Here is a 21794-nt window from a genome sequence, read left to right as displayed (position 1 = left end):
GTGGGCAGCAGGGTGGGACGCCCACTTCTCCTCCGGCCCTGCACGCACCTACCCCCACCCAGTGCCCAGGCACTGCCAGCCCTGCGCTGTCTGTCCCGCCTGCGGGCCTGTCTGCACCGGGCTCTGCTTTTTGACTCACCTGCCTTTCTCCAGGCAGCCTCCTGCTTGGCAAGGGCTCATGTGTGTCTGAATCAGACACGTGCGCAGCTGGGTGTGACGAGGAGCCGGGCCTGGCTGGCAGGGGAGGTACGGGGCACGCGGCTGCAGCCACATGTACCTTTGACTTTGAGAAAGCACGCAGAGGTATTTTTAACAACAATGGAAAGACAGCACAGTTTTTCTGCCAAATGAGTGTCAGGCTTCTGAGTAAGGCCTTGTCCCTACAGCCTCTTGTACCCCGTCCCTTCTGTTGCCACCGTTCCTGGGAGTTACTGAAATGGGCTGGCGCCCTGCAAGGGCCCGCCGGGAACCGGGGATCCTGGCAGCTCTGAGTGAGCTCAGCGAGTGAGCAGCCCCAGCCCCAGGCCTGGGTGGGCAGGCCCCTGCCTGCTTCTGAGTTTTCCTGCACGCCATGCCCTGGCCCCTCAAACAGGGCCACTTGTCCAGGACACTGGGGAGAAAGCAGGAACCACCTGGGAGCTGTTTGCTGGCCTTCCGTTGCTGTGGGAAGCTGTGGCCCAGTGTCCCTTGGCTTGTCCCCGTGCAGCGGCAGGGCTGCCGGCCACACCTCCCCGCTGCTGCTTCAGTCCCGGCAGAAACGCCACGCGTGCTTGTCTCTCTCCACCTCCCAGGTTACCATGAAAATGGAGTGGTGAAGGCAGAGAATGGAACCTCCCCACGGACTAAGAAACTCAAGTCTCCTTAAGGCCAAAGTGCTGAGAACAGGAATCCTCTTGGTGGGGGCGCAGCAGGGGGCGAGGAGCCCGGCCCCCCCCTGCCTCCGCCCTCCTGCTAGTGGTGCTCCGTCTCAACGGCAGAGACCCATCTTTCAGCGAGGGGTTTCTCCTCCTTACTTCCTGGCTTTCTCTTCCTCTTCCATAAACCATTCTCAATAAAGCCAAAACTCTTTCTCTTTCCCTCCCTCAGGCCACCTCTCGTCCTCACCCCTGCCCTGTGCCAGGGCCTTCTAGAAGCCAGGTTCTCAAGGCTGTCTTTCTCTTTGCCTCTTCTTTCTGTCCATTCACGGCTGCTGCTTTCTCTTTTACTTTCTCATTTCACCTGATCGTGCAATTTTTCTGTGTCTGATTTTTACAATGAGAGGGAGCTAAGATTGCAGTCCTGTCCATCAGTCCCCAGGACCTGTCAGTCTGGAAGGCTCGTGCCAAGGAGCCTCCGCCGGGGGCCAGCAGCAGGCCCCTTGGTGTCCCCTTGTGGAGGGGCAGGAAGAGGAGCGCCCGGCCCTCCCGGATCGTAATCTCCTTGGTGCTGATTAACTGACGAGATCTGTGATTCCAGCCGCTGCTGGCTGTGAACGCCAAGGCATTTGGCTGTGGGACCTGACGACTCAATCCAGAAGGATGGTGTTAACCCCGTTGGGTCTCGTGGCTCACCATGGCTGGGCAGGGACCGGCGACCAGCCCGCTGCTGCTCTGCAGGGGAAGCGGCGAAGGAGGAGGACGAGCCTTCCCGCCGTGGGGAGCGGGCGCAAAGCGTGTGAGCAGCAGCTCTTCCAGAAAGGTAATGGCGGCAGAAACGACGGAGAAGTCGACCTAGGCCTTTCTTCAGCAGTCCCAGCTGCAGTTGCTTTTTCAGCCGTTCACCAGCATTCAAACCAAACCAAACCGAACTGCGGTGCGCAGACCTGCCAGAGAGACGCTGGTCCTAAGCTCAGAGCCAGCCTCCCTGTCGGGGCCCAAGCTCGCTGCCTTGGCTTCGTCTCTAGCTGCGGAAACACTAAGCCCCAAGGGCTCCAGCCCCATGGTGGTCCCCTGGTGTCTCGGGGGTGGTCACCTGGGCTGTTCTCGCTCTGGCCTCACTAGCTGAGTGTTCTTTGTAATTGTTGTCATTTGCTGATGTTTGTTGAGCACACCTAGCATTTTGGACTGCGTGAAGCCAGGCCTGACTCCAGGTCACTCTCCTAGTTAGCCGATAGGAGTCTTTTTGTCCCCCTCCCCCACACATCCTTTCCCCTCCTTTCCCCCTGAAGACAAGGCCTCCGAGTCCTTATGGTGCCTTCAAAGGACTTCCAGAAGGGGCGGTAGACTTTAAAAGGCCCTAATGAAGAACCTCAGAACTCTGAGCTGAGGCGAAGGGGAGCAGTTCGTGGTGGGCGTGGGAATGCTAGTGCCACTGGTGTACCGGTCCTCTTTCTGATGTCAAGTAGAAACCAAACCTTGAATTTTTATCCAAAAAGGGAGAAATGGGTCTTTTCATCAAAGCAACTCCCCTTCTCCAAGTCACTTACATCATAGATAAATTTTAACTTTCCAGTAACTGAGGGATTTGTTTCCTAACACCATTGTAGACCCTCTCTCTGTCCAAGGTAAGGTTGCAGAAATGGGAAGAACTGCCCTGGGCTTCTTTGGATTTCCCTTAGGAAGTGGGACCGTGTTTTTGAAAATATGTGTTTCTCCCATCCCTCCCTCTTTTTCTCTGACACTTGTCTAGGCCACACAGCAGAACTTTGGTAAAAGGGTAGCTTGTAGCTTGGTATCAACACAGCAGAGCTGACCGGGAACCAAACCCCTTAGCCATTTCAGTCACACAGCCCTGACATAGACTGAAATTGAGGTCATGCTCCTGCCCTGCCTGGGAACTGCTAATGGGGGGAGTGTTCAGCCAGCAGCCTGCTAAGCCCACCTTCCTCCCCCCTGAGCCTGGGTCCTCCCTCGGCTGTGTCATTGGCAGGACCATAACCGCTTCCTGCCGGAGGCCTGTCCCTCTCAGGTGAGCCCAGGTGAGAGTGCTGAGGGGCGTGCCTTCCACAGGTACGTACAGCGTGCTGGCCACGTGCCGCACTGGGGAGGGGGTGAGCCAAGCCGCTGACGTCTTGCCCTCAAGCAGCCTCCGTTTTCCTGTGTGTAGGTTTTCGTGGCTCTGTCCCAGGACACCTGGGTGCCTCGGACGACATGGCTTCATGTCCCCGAAGTCTGCAGGCTTCACTGCTGCCAGCGTGTTGTGCCTTGGATGCGGTCCCACCAACCCAGTGTCTCGGGTCGGCTTAGGCTCTGCTTCCCTAGTGGACAAGGGTGTGTCCAGGGTTTGTTCTATATAAAAAAAACAAAACGAAACTCTGAGACCATGAGTAAGGCTGGCGTCGCACCAGCCTGGGCTTCAGGTTCATTTTGGGGGGAGTTAAAGGGCAGTTAGGGGTTCTTTGTCACCTCCCGACCAGCCTCTCTGGCACATTTATTTCACAGCAGAGCCAAGGCTTCGGCAGGTTGATGTGAACCATGTTGCCAGAGCTGAAATTATTCCACGTCAGCCTGTGAGCCTGTTAGGCTTGCCTGTTCTCATTCTGGTGACTTTGGCTACTTTCTTCTGTTGTATGCATGATCTGCTGTCCCCAAGCCACTTGCGAAGGCCCTGCCATAGTCCTCCAAGTGGGAGAGGCCGGCTCAGCCCCATTTGCCAAGAGCGGGGGAACAGATGTAACCTACCTCGGCACCTGCGGCCTCTCGACACCCCCGACCGGCCGGCGCGTGTGGGGACGCCCACAGGTGGCAGCGGCGGGAGAGCGAGGCCGCCCTGCCGGGTGGGGGAGTCCCGTGCCGCCGGCTGCCCTCCTCGGAGTGCCAGTGACGGGAAAGCTATTTTTACCTTCCAGGCTCTGACAGCCGCGCTATTAATAGGTTACATGTGTTCCTCTTGAAGGTAGGGGACGGTTCTGGGCAAAGGGGGAGCGGGCTGAGCCGTGGGGGAGCTGCCGCCGCTCTCCCGTTGGAGTCAATTCTCACCCGACGTGTGCCGGGGCCACCAGACCTATGTGGTTGCTGGGAACCTTGTCTGTTCCTGTCCCCAAGCGGAACTTACCAACATCTGAGAAACCAAAATAGATGTCTGGACTCCTCACGGGTGCTTGTCACGACTAGAATCCCTGGCGCCCTAAACTCCCCGGGTGCCTGGGACAGGTGTGGGCTTCTGGGCTTTCTTCTGGGACCTCCTTCCTGAACACCCCTTGACCTTTTTTTCTAAGCAGTGGATTGAGAGGCTGGGTCAGAGAGCGCATCCCCTCCGACAGAGAAGTTGCATTCGGTGGTGACTTTAATGAGAGGTGGCTGGGAAAGGCCCGGGTGTGGGCTTCCTTCGTGGGCTTCAGCCTCCACAGCCTGGTGTTCCTAGGCCTGGTGTGAGAGGAAGTCGGGGAGTCTGGACGTAACTGATCGCCTAGGGCCTCAGTGTCACAGGTGAACAGGCTTCCGTCCGGGATCCTCTGAGGCTCTGTTCTCGGTCACTGGAGAGAGTGCTGCGAGCCTGGGACGACCGTGTCGTTCTTCCTCCCGCCTGCAGCCTTCCGAGCTCAGGCCTTGTCCGCAGGAGAGGGCTGTGGGGATTACTGGAGCATTAGGTCATTGTCAGATGACTTGAAAACCCAAACGGAATCCCGCTCTAGCCCGTGGTTGTCCCCGTGAGGGAGACTTTACCAGCTTCTCACTCTTCACCCTCCTTCTGGCACGAGGGTTAACTGCACCCCCGCAAAGGCTGAAAAAGACCACTCCTCCCCAGGGAGAGTTGCCTCACTCTTGCGTGGAGGTCCAGGATTAGCAGAGCCTCGAAGGAGAAAGGCATTCGGATCTGCAGGCTCCCTGCAGCCTTTTGCTCAGCGGTCCCTGCAGAGTTTTTGTCCTGAGCAGATCCTTTGTGTGTGTGTATAGTAAGTGCCTTACTTTGCCGTGGGGTCTTGTGCTGTGTGGCCAGCCCCCAGCCGCCGGGGCTCCAGAGCTGTTTGTCATATGCAGCTGAGGACACCATGCCTCAGTACAGTTACATATGAAAGGGACACGGATTGTGACAGTTTTGCCTCATTCATTTCTGACACCCTCCCCTTCCCGCATTGGCGCCCGGTGTGTTCTCGGTGGCGTTCCTGGTTTCTCCCTCATGTCAGTTCTCCTGTGGCCTGCTGGGTGGCTGTAGGAGCCTGTGAGGTGGCCCAACTGCAGACCCCTTCCCTATTAGGGAAGCTCAGAGACTTCCAGAACCACCCGCCCGCCCCTGTGCCTCTGGCCCCACATGGCAGCCCTGCTTTTCCAGTCCCCCTCCATCCCAGATTAAAAACATAACCATAACCCTCTTCCGATCTATTTTGCTTCCCATTCAACCCAAAGTTTCTGAGATACAGGTGTTTACTTTTACTTCCCAGTCTCGAGTGTTAATTCATAGATAATGCATTTGACAGGTGGTCTAGTCTGGCTGTTGCAGCCCCGTTTGAGCTCCTGATTCAGTGTTACCTTGTGGAGTAGCAGCCCTCCGCCCTGCCCCCCGCCTGCCTGCCTTCTTCTCTCTCTACCGGGTTGTGCAATAACTCTCCCAGCCGGTGGTCTCTTCCACAGGCCTTTCTGTCCCTTACAGTTCCCCGCAATGGGGGAGAGATGAGACCCACGGGAGGGGTAGTCCTCGTCCCTTACAGAAGCAATGTCAGCCACTTTGCTTTTGTTGCTGTCATTCTCGTGGTCCCGGGTGGGTTTCTGTGGCACCCTTGTAGAACATGTAGCATCATCTTAGAAGTCCATGTATTTTTTTTTTTTTTTAATCTGTTGAAGAGGAAAAATCCACCCTCATGATGGGGCATAAGTCAGTGTCCAGGAATAAGATCTGTTGTGATGCCCGTGACATCACGGTCACTCTGCCTAAAAGCATTCCAGAGCTGCTTGTTCGCGTGGAGAGGAAGGAGATTTTTCCGAGAATCAGCCACAGGTGGATAGCCCTGTTCACCTGACAGGATCTGGCTGTGACGGTACCACCGTTTCCTTGAGCGTGTATGTGATGAGACTGCAAACCTCATATTTCAGTTCCTCTGTTTAATAAACATCTGAAGGATGAGCTGAGGCTGCTGGTGCCCTGAGCAACTCATAATGCAAATGTGGACAGATTGTCTCTGTGTTTTTCTACTTTAGCCTGTTCACGTTATGGACCAAATTACAACAAGGAACTCAAGGAAAATTTGTACCTGCCATATTTATGCTTTCATGTAAAAGGGTTGGGGGGAGGGGTGTCTTTTTACTTTTGGTGAACTTTTTTTTCAAAATCATTTTTCCACTGTTGCTGTCTGGTTTTAAAACAAATTACAGTTTTGTATGGATTTTTTTAAATGTACATTTTGCAACAAATGATCAAATATTTTCTGAATAACTGAATAAAAGGCATAGAATTATCAGAATAATTGTCTCTGATGTAATTCCTTGACAAGCTTTTATATAATAGTGCTTTTTAATCTGGACGCTTATGTTGAGTTTTACTTGAAAAATGAGTTGCATCAATTTTAGCCTCTGTGTCTAATATTTTTCAGTTTGTCATTTCTTATATATCTTGAGATACATTTGTCCATTGTGGTGATGTGGATTAGGGAATCGGAATTAAAGATGGAGAGTCAGTTACATCAAGTGCTGGATAGTAATAGGCATCGTTTTTATTTGACTCTGCAACAGTGAAGTGGAAAAAGGAGTTTTCTTAACACAGAGTTTGTGGGTAGGAAGCTCCAGAAAGAAGCACATCATCCTCGATGCCTGCTCTCCCATGAAGTCGTTTGGCTTGGAGGAGATGGGGTTAGTTTGTGTGTAAAGCCACCAAATGTGTTGGTGTTGACTAGAACACATCTAAATATTGGTAACAATGGCAGGCAGTGGGGATTGCTGGTGCCCCTTAGATGGCCTGCCTGCCCAGAGCTGTCTGCTACATTTCTGGAACCATCTTTGGAGAGAGCTCAGGAGCTGAGTGCAGTTACAGGTGACAGTTAGCCAGGGACACCCACGGGGTGTGGGAATTAAAGAGGGAACATTTACTTGAGGGGAAGGTGAGTGGTACTAACAAGGCAGGTTTTGGTGCACACTTGGGTTTTAGTCCTGCTCTGCCATGAGAAGCTGGGTGACCCGGAGCAGTGAATCTTTCTGAGCCTGTTTGCTTATCTGTGTCAGGGGCTTTATTTTTGTTTTGCAGGGAATGGTGGTGGTAAAACTCGGAGATACTGAATGCTAAGTTCATGGTACATATACAGCCCTCAATAAATGGATTTTATTTGTTTAATGAACCTGATGATACTCACGTGCCAGCAGGCTATTCAGGAGTCACTTACCCAAGTGACCCTTGATTCTCTGGAAATACTCAGAGAAGTCTTTTCTCTCTATTGGTCCCAGATACCCTCATTGCCTAGAGATGATGGGTTTGATACACCTTAATGGTATTTTCAAGGCCCCCTGGTGGTGCAGACGGGGTACAGGCCCAGGGCTCTGAGTAGGGGCTCATGCACAGCCAGTCTTCCCCCACAAGGCAGATTTTACTGGCCCTGAAGCCATGAGCCACCCTAAACAGCCTTAGACAAAGCCTTCAATTAGATCTGAGAGCTGCAGCTACCAATGTGTCTGCACTGCAAACACTAATAGGTAATGCTAATTCATTCTCTCTCTCTCTAACTCCCTGGCAGCCAATTTGAAGTGACGGTCATTTCTGCCTGCTACAGTATTGCTTACTGCAGGCTAATGCTCAGCTTTCTTCCACGACCTGAGTCCCAGACTCCAGATGTCTGCCAGCTGTGACTGTAGCATAAGTAATTAGTGGCATCTAATGGCTACACTGCCATTTAGGATGTCCGTAGGGAAAGTGACTTCCTCTGACTTTTTTGGTTCCTACACTTGCTGCCTTGTATTAATATAAACTAACAGGCGAGCGGTGAGTGCACAGATACCACATGGATGACCTGCTGGCTTCGGTCTTTCATGAAGTAGCTTGTATACCTGGTGATGGTGCTGTCAGATCGCATTTTCTCAATCTTGGCTAAACTTGAAAGGGATGCATGGTGAGGAGCAGACAGCAAGCTTAAGGAACATACGTTAATAGTGCCAACTTCATTCAAGAGAGCTCTCTCTGAGACACTTCTAACAATTACAGTGGGGCTGACATTTTAATGCCAGTCCCCATTATATTTAATAGAAAGATATCGATATTTTATCTTGTGGAAAAGACATAGGAAAATAAAAGAAGAGATCAGTGGTCAGAACTGAGGTTAAAAGGGCTACGAGCACTTGGCTTTCAAAGGGTGGGTAAGAGGATATTTAATGAGACTTCCCTAATTCTCCATTTTGGCTGAGGCCTAAAGCTGAGGATAAAAATTGGCAAGTGTCTCCACGTGCTGCAGATTGCTGCAGATCCATGAAAGCTTTGTGGGGGAGGGCCCCAAGCTCCTCTTCCATAGGAGGCAGGAGTGATGAAGAAAATACTGGTGAGTGTGGGATTCTCGCAAGGGGCTGTCACAGTGCTGCGGCTGTGCAAGCAAAGTGAAGGGGTGCTTTAACAGACTCGGGGCTTGGCACGTGCCTCCCAGAGTTGGGACAGCACAAGACATGGGATGCCTAGTTCTCAGCTAAAGCGAGTCTCAAAGAAAAGGATCGAGCTGCCTAACTGCATGGCCAGGAGAGCTATGTGGGTGAGAACACTGGGCACAAGTACACACCCCGGAAGGCTGTGTCAGCCGGAAAGGGCCCCCATCCAAGAGGACCTCTTGAGAGGATTAGAAGGAACTTGAGGGGGCACACTGAGAGCTGGGCAGTCAGGTGGAGACTGGACCATCCACATTTAAGAATGGTGCACTAGGTTTCCTGTGGGAAAGGGTTTTTCTAAGGACTCATAAAAAAAAAAAAAAGAGTGCTCTAGGGGAGAGAAAGCCAGCTTTTGGGCACATGTCACTCAGAGAGCCCCACCCAGAGTATGACATTACCAGCTGCAGCAATGAGACTTTGCCCTTTTTCTCTGGCTTCTATGCCTTAACCCTTCCCAGAGCCTACAAGGGCTAGAGACAGCAGCATGGCTGAAGAGGGACGAAGGGAGCAGAAGACAAAAGGAAGGAAGAAGAAACCCATGAAGACAAAAGGAAGGAAGAAGAAACCCATGATACCTGCCCTAACACACACACTTCACTACAGGCTTCCACGCCTGGGGCAGGCAGGAGAGAGCTTAGTAATTTTTAGACTGAAATAAACTTTTAAACATAGACAGTCTTGGCCAGACATGGTGGCTCACACCTGTAATCCCAGCACTTTGGGAGGCCAAGGAAGGAGAACAGCTTGAGGCCAGGAGTTCAAGACTAGCCTGGGCAACATAGCAAGACTCCATTTCTAAAATAGTGGTGCGTACCTGTAGTTCCAGTTACCGAGGAAGCTTAAGCCCAGGAGTTCAAGGCTGCAGTGAGCTATGATTGCCCCCACTGCACTCCAGCCTGGGCAGCAGAGTGAGACCCTGTCTCTAAAAAAAATAATTAAATGAAATAAATACAGATGGTCCCCAACTTTCAGTGGTTCAGCTTAATGATTTTTCTACTTTGCAATGGGTTTATCATGGTATCAAATACATTTTTGACTTGTGGCATTTTTGACTTACAATAGGTTCATCAGGATGTGACCCTGTTGTAAGTCGAGGAGCATCTGTACTTGAAAATGAAACTTCTGAAAAATAGTTGTGAGTGGGAGTAAAATAAAACATAGGTTCTTCCTGCAATAATAGCCTAGAGTAGAAAAGGGGTCAACATAATACATGTACAACCCTTTTAATAAGCTGGAGGTGGCTTAGCTCATTAAGAAAGGGAAGACCAAGGGAAGTTCCCCAGCAGTTCTGAGGTCTAGGCATGCTGGATCCTATATCACTCTTTCCTCATTCATGCCACATTTTGGGTGGCAGGGAGGAATTTGAGTTGGCATTTTTAAAGATGAATTTGGTGGCTGACTTCAACCAAAGAGCAGCCTTGGTTCTAAAAAGCCAGTCATGGCTATTAGAGAACCAGTAACTGCTATTGCTATTAGTCTTTCCTTCCTATATCAAGGCCAGGCTCTCTAAAAGGAATTTATTAAATCTCTCTTTTTTTTTTACTACAACCCACACCAACAAATACATTTTATTATACATCATGATCCAATAAATACTCAGTTGAAACAGAAGTTTCATGAAAAAAAAATACCCTGAGTACCACACTATTTTCTATTAAATTCCGTTTTTTTAATGCAGGTCTACTAATGGGCCTAGAACCACAGTTTGAAACACATGTGGAATATTTCCCTACAATATTGGGGCGGACAGATGGGTAGTGGTGGGGCCGTTGGCTAGCAGCAACAGCAATAATGTGTGCTCATTTCCAACACCCCAACGATGCTTCTAGCAAATACCATCATTCCTCCTTCCTGCTTTTAATCATTCTATGTCCGTATTAATCAAGGTTCTCCAGAGAAACAGAACCAATAGGATGCGTGTGTGTGTGTGTGTGTGTGTGTGTGTGTATTTTTATATAGAGAGAGAGAGAGACAGAGAGACAGAGACAGAGATTTATTATTATGAGGAACTGGCTCACGATTACAGAGGCTGACCAGTCCCAAGATCTGCAGGGTGAGTTGGCAAGCTGGAGACCCAGGAGAGCTGAGGGTGTCATTGCAGTCCAAATCCAAAGGCCTGAGAACCAGGGAACGGATGGTGCTGCTCCAGTCTGAAGGCCAGCAGGCTGGAGACCCAGGAAGAATTAATGTTTCAGTTTGAGTCTGAAGGCAGGAAGAGGCCCACGTTGCAATTTAAAGGCAGTCAGGCAGGAGAAATTCTCTTGTTTAGGGGAAAGTCAGACTGTTTGTTCTAGTCAGGCCTTCACATGATTGGGCGAGGCACACCCACATTAGGGAGGGCAATCTGCTTTACTTAGTCTAATAATTCAAATGTTAATCTCATTCAAAAACACCCTTACAGAAACACCCAGAATAATGGTTCAATGAAATATCTGGATACTCTCTGGCCCAATCACGTTGACACATAAAATTAACCATCACTATACCCCTATGACCCCAAATAAGGCACCAATCTTAGAGCCTGTAAGATCCAATTTATTAATAATTTAGACTTCAGTAGTAGCGAAATACAAGAACCAAAAAAGGAGTATAAGTTCAGGAACTCTGTAAATGCCTCTATGAAAAGTACAAGGTATGTTTCAAAGCATAGGTCCAAACGTCAAAACACTGTATTGCATTGTCTCATCAGCCAGGTCAGTTTGAGAAAGCACGGACAAAGTTGTAGTAGTCAATCTTGTCTTCCCCGTGAGAGCACAACCTGATTAACTGCAGAAGGGAGTAAAGAGAACAGGTGAGGCAGATCTGCAGGCTTCCCTCAGTTTAGCTGCAGAGTGCATGTATATGTAATGATTGTGAAGCCGTTCAGAATTTTTACACCCTCAGCTGATTCTGAAATGACCCTGTGAACCTGGTAGGTAGGTCAGACATTATCCCCACCTTATACTTAATGAAACCGAAGCTGGATAGAGTAAATGGCCTGCCCAAGATTTCAAGACTAACATTCATATTTATAAGAGCATTGTCATTTTCAAGCACTTTTCATTGTTTTTTATATTCAAATGCAAGACTGTCTGCCCAGCTCATGTGGAGTAAGACTTTTAAAGTAGCAGGCTTCTGTTAACCACAGACTAATGAAAGAATCTGGTTAAGCCACTGCTCAAACTGTGTCCCCTGGAACTCAAGGGACTGAGTGGTAACGCAGTGGTAACTCTGTCAGGTGACTGGTAACAGACTGATCTGCTGTGGTTATTTTGATAAGACATGTGCAATCTGCCCTGCCCAGCCCTTCCCTGTTGCGCTTGCCGATGACTGCCGTTCCTCTCTCCCATGTCAGTCCCACGTCAGACAGTATGAATGATTTGAAAATCAAAAGTCGGGCGTGCTGTCAATCTAAGGTTTGGGGGGCTAACTGGGTGTTTGGCCCACATGAACAAATACCCTTCCATCTGCCCTCCCCTCTTCCCTGCTCATGTTTCCATCTATGAAAATCCTTGTCTCCAACCTAGTCGTTTTAGCCCTAAACAAAACCCTTTCCTAAATGACTCTAAAATTCTGAACATCTCTTTTAGCTAAAAGATCTTTAAAAGGTCTACAGAACAATGTTCTTAATCAGTGAGAACGTCTTGATAATAAGCCAGGGTCCTTGGCAATTGTGAGAAAGATTTTGTTCTGACTTTCAAGGGAACCCTGGCTGAAGGGGTTTATAATGAAGAAAAGGCATGAAACTCCCCCTTCGACTCACTCATGAAAGTCCTAGGAGGAAAATTTCCGTGCTCTTTCTCCATTTGCAGCTGGCCATGCTACCCCTACTGACGGATGGCACTGCCTTTGGGCAGCGGTCAGCTCTCTTCCATGCTAGCCCTGCTGATGGGCCAAGGTAGGTATTGGCTGTGAAGGGTACCAAAGGCTGCCAACCATCCTGCTCCATCAACTTGTCTTTGAGTCTCCCTTTGGCAGCTTAGTATCACTTCTGTTGGCATCTGTAGGGCAATGTTACCTCATCACCTCTGTTGCCCTACTTCAGCCCTGACGTTGTCAACCGACCACTCTGTGCTGTCTGGCCCCAGGCCCACTCAAAGAGATGTCCTGCAACAGCAGTTAGAAAAGAATGTCAATGCTAGAGTCAGGGGGACAGAATAGGAGATCTGATCTGAACATCCTAAACCTGCCCCAGTTATAATGAAATATACATGCAATTGCCTTTAGGAAAGAATGATCAATGCTCAGCCTTTGTAATCGACCTGGAAAAGTAATTCATACTGACCTCCTTAACCAAGGAATCATCAACTGGGACGTTAAGAGATTCACAGATTTTAAAGAACATCTCTCTGTCCACATATCCTGAAGCTTCCTTGTCATAAACTTGAAATGCCTCACGAATGTTGTCTTTGCATGAATGATCTTTCAGTTGCTTCTGGATTTTGTCTATTAATGCTTCCATTTCTTGCACACCCGGATCCTCTTCAGTTTGCTTGCTATAAAGAAAGGAAGGAAATGACTGGATGTGGTATTTATTCTTAACCAATCTTATCTCAGAGACCCAAGTTCTCACTTGATGAGGTTGGGGAAGCTTCTAATGACAAAGAGCTTTGATGCTGAGCTGACCAATAACTGGACACTTGTCCGTGGGGGCTGATGGCTGACTGCCACATCAGGAAGGCCTGACTGGGGGGCAGTGTTTGAACTGCCTCCCTTTCTACCCTCTGCACCACAGGAGTCAAATCTAATACCACCACCAGCCCAGATTCAGTATTTGTGGGAATCACATGATTGTCACTTACTGCTGTTGTAGATTAATATTACCTCATCTAAAAATAAATGCCTATATTATATATATATGTAAACATATATATGTAAATATATTATATATATATGTAAACATATATATGTAAATATATTATATATATATGTATATAAAAAACCACACGACCAGCAATCTCTTACAGTTTTAACATTCCTGCTCCAATTCACACTGACTTTTGTGAAAGGTTATCTGTGGAAGTTAAGAAACTGCTCTATGTGGTGAAGTGAAAGTTTAGGATTAGTATTTACTGAAATGAAGACAGATTTGTAATAGAGCATTAGGAAGAGAGAGGTCTAACCCTTCACAACACAACCACAATAAGCAGGAGCTCAATTTTCATTTTCTCTGAACATGAGGATACCGTTATAAAATTAATGAAGTTTAAGGCTGGAAAAGACTCCCTCATATTTCATCTTCATAAATCCTTTTGAAATAAAATGGGTCCAAATAAACTCAGTAAGCACACTTCCCTTTTTCAGTGATGACAAAACAGACATGAAGACTCTAGTAACTTATCCTAGAGCTCATGTCAGAAGCAAGACCAGAACTCACATCTCACCACAGTTCCAAAATGTTCTTTCAAGTATGCCCAATCACCTCTCACTGAATCCTTCTCCTTCCATGACATCAAAACTATCAATCCACCATTGCTTTTCTGTACTGATTTTTTTCTTATATATAATATTTAAAAAGCCCACTATTATAAATAGCCTCTTTTTAACTTATTCCCTCATTTTACCTGCTGGCAGCCCTTGCTGGGGAAGGTATAAGGTAGTATATAACCTTTCAGGAACAATTTAGAAACATGGAGCAAAAGCCCAGCAAATAATATGAAATCATTTATTCTAAGGAAACAACCATAGATTCTATGCAAAGATACATCTATAAGACTGTTTTGAGATAGCCTAAATAGCCAAAAATAGGTAATTATTTAAATAATTACACTACAATCAAGAAATAGAATAATAATGCAGCCATTGACAATGCTGCAGAAAGAGTAGAAAGATATATATTTTAGTGAGAAAATCAAGGCACAAAAGTATGTATAGGATGCTAACTCTTGTGTAAAAGTTGTGGGGGAATAAGAGCATATATTTAAAGTTGCTTATATTATTTAAAGAAAACTCTGGGAAGATATTTAAAAAAATGAAAGAGGTAGTTAGCTATGGGGACTGGAGGGTAATAGGTAGATGGAAGATGGGGTGGGAGCAAAACTTTTCATTGGGCCTTTCGTGTGTGTGTGTGTGTGTGTGTGTGTATGATCCATGTGAATATAATACCTACTCAAAAAATTAACCTATTAATGTTCCATAAAATATTTCAAGATATCAGAAATGTTCATGATAAACTCTCAAGTGAAAAAAGCCAGTAAAATAGTGCTATAGTTTGGGTGTTTGTCCCCTCCAAATCTCATGGTGAAACGTGATTTCCAGTGTTGGAGGTGGGGCCTACTGGGAGGTATTTGGGTCCTGGGGACAAAGCCCTCATGAGTGGCTTGGTGCCCTCCCTAAAGTAAGGAGTTCTCACTGTATTAGTTCTTGAAAGAGCTGATTGTTTAAAAGAGCCTGGCACCTTGTGTCCCCCCAGTCTCGTTCCTTCTCCTGCCATGTGACATGCCTGCTTCCCTTTTATCTTCCACCTGGCTTGGGAGCTCCCTGAAGCCTCACCAGAAGCAGATGCTGGTGCCATGCTTCTTGTACAGCCTGCAGGACTGTGAGCCAAATAAACCTTTTTTTTTTTTTTAAATAAATTACCCAGTCTCAGGTATTCCTTTATAGCAACACAAAATGGACTAAGACAAATAGTATTACAGAATTATTCCATTTTATATGCATATTTAAGAACAACAAATTAGATGTAGTCATTTCTGAGTTATAAGATTTTCAAATATTTTTGTTTATTTCCATTTTGTATTACCTAAATTTTTATTCCCTAAATTTTTTTATTCTGGACATGTGTTACTTTTGTAGTGATACAAAAACAATAAAAATCCCCAATATCTAAATGCTCTCTCACACTATTTATTATAGAAGCAGGATATGTGTATCTGATAAGCATAATTCCAATCATATATACTAAATATGAATGACCTCCAAGGGAGCTATTTTATGGCAGAAAACAGTCAAACCTCAGTCTTCCCCACGTTCCCAAGCATTGGAGTCTTGGAGCATATGAAGTTAAAATGTGATCATCCTATCATCTTGAGAAAGAGAAAATAACTCTCCCTCCCCTGAAGAAGCCAGACACCCTGCATACCCCTCCATACCCCAGGGAAAGTACCCATGGCATCTGCTGCCTTTGAGCAAGATGAAGTGAATTCCAGGATAGATAGCAACAGGTGGCACTGTTTAAGACAGAGCTAGTTAAAGTTACAGCCCCTACTTTATCGCCAGGGCCCAAGTCAGGGCCTGTTCTATAGGAGAGCTGCAAGTCCCAGGACAAGGTTGGTTCCCGTGGGAGCACAGGGGCCGGCAGCTTATGCTTCACAGGGACTCCCAACTGAGAGGCAGCTGGAGGTCCCAAAATGCTGGGTGAAGACTCTGTGCCAAGCTCGTCGATGCCCTGCCTTTACTTTCCATAAAAGTGAATGTGAGTTTTATGGAGTGACTAATCTCCCTTGGTGAGAGGGGCGTCACAGTTTTCTGTCTGCTCTTAGAATATTTTGCTGCAAATATTCTGGCAAAGTCCTCCACTTAGCAAGAACTGAGTGGGATTCACGTTTTCTTAAAAAGCAAACAATCTGTAATCCTGTTCTTCCTTACCTATAGTATTTCTTTTTGGTAGTGGGAAACTCTGATACCAACATTGTGTTAGAGCTTTAAAGTGACCATTTCAGTTGTAAAGATGCAGCATGGAACCCCTGGCCTGACCTTAGCTCTTGATCTGTGACCCAAGGCCATCCTTTGAGCCCATGAAGACAAACCCACTCCCAGGACAGGCACCCACTTGCCCAGAGAACTTCAGGTGGTCAAGAGTGTTTGCTGAATAAGACATCCTCGATTTCCTGGTGCTTTTCTCTGGCAAAGCAAAGCAGATTTTAATGGATTCAAAATCTCAGCTTTGCCACTTAAAGGCTGCATGATCTTGACTAAATTACTGAACTGCTCTGTAGCTCAGTTTCTTCATCTGTAATGTGAGAGTTTTTAAAGGAAGCCACCTCATAAAGGTTGCTGTGATAATTAAATGAGTTATTACATAGAAAGCATTTAGTGCCTGATGTAGCAGATACACAACAAATGTTAGTTTTTAACAGAGTTCCTTTGGCAGTCCTGGTGGAAACATTCGTTCACCCATTTAACAACTATTCATTGGGCAGGTAAGGCTCAATGCAGGTGTTGGCAGAGGAAAGGAGTAAACTGTTGAGTATGACAGCAATCCTGTCTTTAGTAAGGATCCTTGCTCTCTATTTGGGGGGTTAAGACACAGACTTTAAAATCATTAACAGAAAGGAGAAATTTACATTACCATTTAAGAGGGATGTAAAGGATGGGAGAGTCAGAAAGAGCTGAACTGAGGAAGCAGCATTTGACCTAGGCCTTGAAGGATGTGAGAACTTGGACATGCAGAATGAAATAAAGGGACTACAGATGATGGGAACAGCCTGGGGAAAGGCGGGAAGAAAGGAATGCTTGAAGTTAATGTAATAAATCGGTTTGTCTGGAGTGCAGCATGTGTGTGAAAAGGTGAACCAGAACTCTTAAGTCAGACAGTCATTTGGAGTCACACTCTAGAGGTTCTTAGATACTTGGCTAAGAACTTTTGAATTTTATTTATTTATGTTTTTTTTTCTTGAGACAGAGTCTCACTCTGTTGCCCAGGCTAGAGTGAGTGCCGTGGCGTCAGCCTAGCTCACAGCAACCTCAAACTCCTGGGCTCAAGCGATCCTCCTGTCTCAGCCTCCCGAGTAGCTGGGACTACAGGCATGCACCACCATGCCTGGCTAATTTTTTCTATATATATATTTTTAGCTGTCCATATAATTTCTTTCTATTTTTAGTAGAGATGGGGTCTCGCTCTTGCTGAGGCTGGTCTCGAACTCCTGAGCTCAAACGATCCGCCCACCTCGGCCTCCCAGAGTGCTAGGATTACAGGCGTGAGCCACCGCGCCCGGCCTGAATTTTATTTTTAAGTGATAGCAACTTGTTAAAAGTAGTGAGTCCAGGTGTGGTAGTTGATGCCTGAAATCCCAGTACTCTGGGAGGCCAAGGCAGAAGGATTGCTTAAGGCCAGGAGTTCAAGACCAGCCTGGACAACATATTAAGACCTTGTCTCTACAAAAGGTAAAAAGCAAAAAAACTTAGCCAGGTGTGGTGGCACGTGCCTGTAGTCCCAGCTACTTGGGAGACTGAGGAGGGAGGAACGCTTGAGCCTAGGAGTTGAAGGCTGCAGTGAGCTATGATTGCACCACTGCCAATATCCTAGATGACTGGTTTGGCAACAGTGTACAAAATGAATTAAGGAAGGAAGAGAGTGGGGTGGGAAGATAAGGTAGACGCTTTATGGAAACCTAGGGAAGCAGTGATTGGAGTGTTGGCAGACACTGGTGCTTACCTGCCCAATATTCATCCTCTCCTTAATAAAGCCCTTATTTTGTCTGAAGCAGCCATATGATACAGCCCAGCCAGTGAGATGTAAGCAGAAGTTTATAGGGGGGGCTTCTGGGAAAGCCCTTTAAAAATAGGAAAGACATGGCAAGATCTGTTCTTTGGTCTTTTACCCATTATTCTTCCCCTCTCCCTGTCTAGAATATAAATGCAATGCTGGAGATGGAACATTCACATTGAGGCCACAGAGCGATAAGCGTGAGGACAAAAGCTACTTGCTAAGGATGTCTGAGTAATGACAGAGAAGTCAGGTCCCTGATGGCACTGTAAAACCACCACACCAGCCTGGGACTGCTTACCTCCAGACACAGCGTTACATCACAAACATAAAATTCCACTGGGTTAAGCTAACGTAAGTTTGTTTCTGTTGTGAGTTTGTTGTTATCATGTGCAGGCAAATGTAATTCCTAACAAATAGAGTGCTATAAATTAAGAAATGGTGGCAAGAATGAAAAGGAGAAGCCAGAGGAAAGAGATAGGATAAAACAAAAGAGCTTAGCAACTTATTGGATGTGGTGCAAAATAGAAGTCGAGGGTATCTCCAAGGTTTCAAATCAAGGTAAATGGAAAACTGAAGTCATTAAGAGAAAGAGGGGAGTTAGCATTTATGATTGCCCCCTGTGTGCTAGACACTGTGCTGGTGCTTTACATATGTTATCATAATAAGTGTTATCGCAGCTTTATGAAACAGATAAGCAAAAAGAAGGAGTAAGCAAGAGCAGGTGTGCTGGAAAGATGAAAATGACAACAACTTCATTTTTAGTTGTACAAAGTCTGAGGCACTGGTGGTTCAGATAGACAACGATACACTGAACAGGCAGACAGGAACGTAGGAACAGACTGAGGAGAGTGGTCAGGATGGAGAGCAACTCAAACACTCTATGATGTCAAGAGAGTTTACAGAAGGCAAACAAGACCAAAACCAGGACCTTGAGAAACACCAACCTAGAGGACAGAAGTAGGAAAAAGACTCACAGAATAGGCTTTTAGAGAGATATGAGTACCAGAGATTCTGACTTTCTAGAACTCAAAAGAGAAAGAGTAGGTTTCAAAAAGGTGGTGGTAAAGAGTAGTCAATACTGTATATAGATCAGAAAGACTAAACTAAACACTAGACCAGGGGTCAGCAAGCTACAGCACATAGGCCAAATCCAGCCTGATGTCTATTTTTGGTACATAAAGTTTGATTGGAATACAGCCATTCCTGTTCATTTATATATTATCTACGGCTCCTTTCACACTACAGAGTTGTGTAGTTACAACAGAGATGGTATGGTCCACAAAGCCTAGATCATTTACTACCTGTCCCTCTACAAAAAAAAAAAAAAAAAAAGGGTTGCCAATCCATGCTCTAGAATATGAGATCCCTATTCTCTCATACATTTGCCTAAGCCTTTATTATAAGGTCTGGTATATAGTATAAACTCAAATATCTGTTGAATTAATGTAAATGATAAGAGACCATTGTACTTGGAAACAACAACCTTCAAGAAAGCAATTTATGAAGAGTGGATTCTGAAGCAGTCAAGAGGGAAGTGGTTACAGACACAAAATACAAGAATTAAATTTGAAGAAATAAGAGAAGCTTCTTATCCTGACAAAAGAAGGTAAAGAGAAGATGAGTGATAGTATAGGAACATTCTCAGATGAAGGGTGGGAAAACTGATGAAGCTCACATTGGATCATTTGATCTCATATTGGAAACTAACTGCAAAGTGAATACGGAAGAGCTTGGGGCTTAAAGGAAATGGAAAAAGAAATGAAAATATTTGAAAACTTCTACCTGGGAAAAGTGGCTGAAGTGAAAAAGAAAGGATTACAAGGATCATTGAGCAGGAGAGGAGGGTCTCTTGAAGCTGAAGAGCACAAATTGGCATGCTCATGAAACCGGAATAATATACATGAACATGTGCATGTGTTTATGCTATTCACACATGTAGATTTTCTATAGAGGGTGGGTTTATGAGCATGTGCATTTATTATCCTTAACCCTGAGTCCAAAATATTACAATGAGGACCCAAAACTTAAAGAGAACTTAAGAACTTAAAGATAAAGTCAATACTCAGTTACCTGTGCCTTATTCTAATTTTCTGGCTCAGAGAAAGCAAATGGCTAACTCCAAATTTCATCATCCTATAATTGACATTTGACATAAAAAGTACTCAGCCTGATAAGTATTCAGGAACCCCTTTCATTACTCTTAGCCGTGATTAGTCAATTAAATTTGTATATGTATTTCCTTAGAGTGGGATTCAGTACTAGATGAGAGTCAGGAGCCAAAGGCAGAATGGCTAGGAGGCATAGAAGGTATGACTCTTAGATTCATGTCCTCTGCAAGTAATTTCCCTCACTCATCTGTCTGGCCCATCACAAGAGAAGAAAGGGAAAGTGAGGATCAAAACAAGGAGAGCAATGGATCTCTTAACCCAGAACTTGAATTTCTGTTTATTTTTATTGATATCTTATTCTAAGGGCCACAGTGGTGTCTTTTTCTCATTGCTAAAACAAGAACAAAAACAAAAACAGGATGATTTTGCTGGTAGTATGCTGAAGCAAGAAGCTTTCTAGTGTCTGCTGGTATTTGCATAAACATGGAACAATTACAGAAAAAAAAGTTTGAGAAGTACTTGAATTAAATGTATGATCATGAATACCAAGCAGGCCCTCAATGCTGTCCAGCCACCAAGCTATGTTTCTCTAGTCCATTCAGCCTCCTACTTTCCTAGATAGCTATTATATTTAAGTCCTGCAACAATTTTTTTTCACATTCTAACATCTCTGGAATTAGGATGCAGTTTTTGATTGATAGTGAATAAGGATTATAATTGGCAATATTTTTCTTTCTTAGTAGTAGATAAAATAATGCTATGTTTTTATTTTCATTTTATTGTTATATTTTACTAATTTTATTTATATGGCAATAAAATAGAGCATTTCACAACTTCTCCTCTCTCCTGAAACCTCCAACGTCTCCCCAACCTCATTCTTCCTACTGTGCTACTAAACACAATGAAACAATTAGAAGAGCCTCCCAACTGTAACTACTCACCTACCAGCATCTGTACCCACATACTCTGCCTTTCTGATAGTTACCATAGATCAAGGTTTCAAAGAATAATCCTAGGACCCCTGGAGGTTCCCAAGACCCTGTGAGGGTCTACGAGGTCAAAACTATTCTCATAATAATACCAAGTCATTATTTGTTTTTTTACTCTTGTTTTCTCACAAGTGGATAATGGAGTTTTCCAAAGGTTACACAATGAATGATGTCACAACAGACAGGCAGAATACAGAAGCAGATGAAAATCCAGTTGTCTTCTATTACTAAAGTTAGACATGAAAGAGATTTGCAAAAATGTAAGGCAATGCCACTCTTTTCACTAAATTTTTTTTTGCTTGTAAAAATATGGTTATTTTTAACAAAAGTATGTTATTTGTGTTAAAATGAATAGGTTTATTGTTTTTTAAAATAAATTAATATTTCTAAATTTTTCAGATATGAATTTCTAATATGCTAAATAAATATCAATAGATATAAATACATAAAAACTCTTTGAGGTCCTCAATAATTTTTAAGAGTATAAAGGTGTCCTGAGCCCAAAACGTTTGAGAAATACTGTCCTAGATGAATGGTTAGTGTTTCTATCTAAAACCAATTCCTCCGCTTATGTACTAAACCCCATCCTCTCACAAACTCCAGCAATCCTCTCCTCTCTCACACACATTCATAAATGTTTCCCTCTCTACAGAATCATCCCCTTTAACATACAAACATGCTGTTATTTCTTCTATACTAAAACAGGAGCAAAACCAAACCAAAACAAAACCTTCTCCTGACTCCACTTCCTCTGCCAGCTGCTACCCCATTACTTTTTCCCCTTTGCACCAAACCCCCTCAAAAAAGTTGTCTGTACTCC

At 45.5% G+C, this 21794-nt stretch overlaps 2 protein-coding genes across 2 annotated transcripts in view; one reads left to right on the top strand and one right to left on the bottom strand.

Annotated features, from left to right (window-relative positions):
• TRAM2 (translocation associated membrane protein 2) overlaps window positions 1-5463 on the top strand; it is a 73652-nt gene extending 68189 nt beyond the window's left edge. The window contains exon 11 of the mRNA XM_069488172.1: window positions 792-5463. Coding sequence (XP_069344273.1) covers window positions 792-865 — 74 coding nt within the window. The 3' untranslated portion in view covers window positions 866-5463. The remainder of the gene's footprint in view (window positions 1-791) is intronic.
• Window positions 5464-11162: 5699 nt separating this feature from the next.
• Window positions 11163-21794, bottom strand: part of EFHC1 (EF-hand domain containing 1) — a 44679-nt gene continuing 34047 nt past the window's right edge. The window contains exons 10-11 of the mRNA XM_069488403.1: window positions 12733-12943; window positions 11163-11234 (exon numbers count right to left, since the gene is read on the bottom strand). Coding sequence (XP_069344504.1) covers window positions 11163-11234; window positions 12733-12943 — 283 coding nt within the window. The remainder of the gene's footprint in view (window positions 11235-12732; window positions 12944-21794) is intronic.

Source organism: Eulemur rufifrons, chromosome 15, assembly GCF_041146395.1.
Source record: "Eulemur rufifrons isolate Redbay chromosome 15, OSU_ERuf_1, whole genome shotgun sequence".
Classification (NCBI taxonomy): Eukaryota; Metazoa; Chordata; class Mammalia; order Primates; family Lemuridae; genus Eulemur; species Eulemur rufifrons.
Note: the sequence above shows the minus strand (reverse complement) of the source record. Positions and strands in the feature narration are given on the sequence as shown.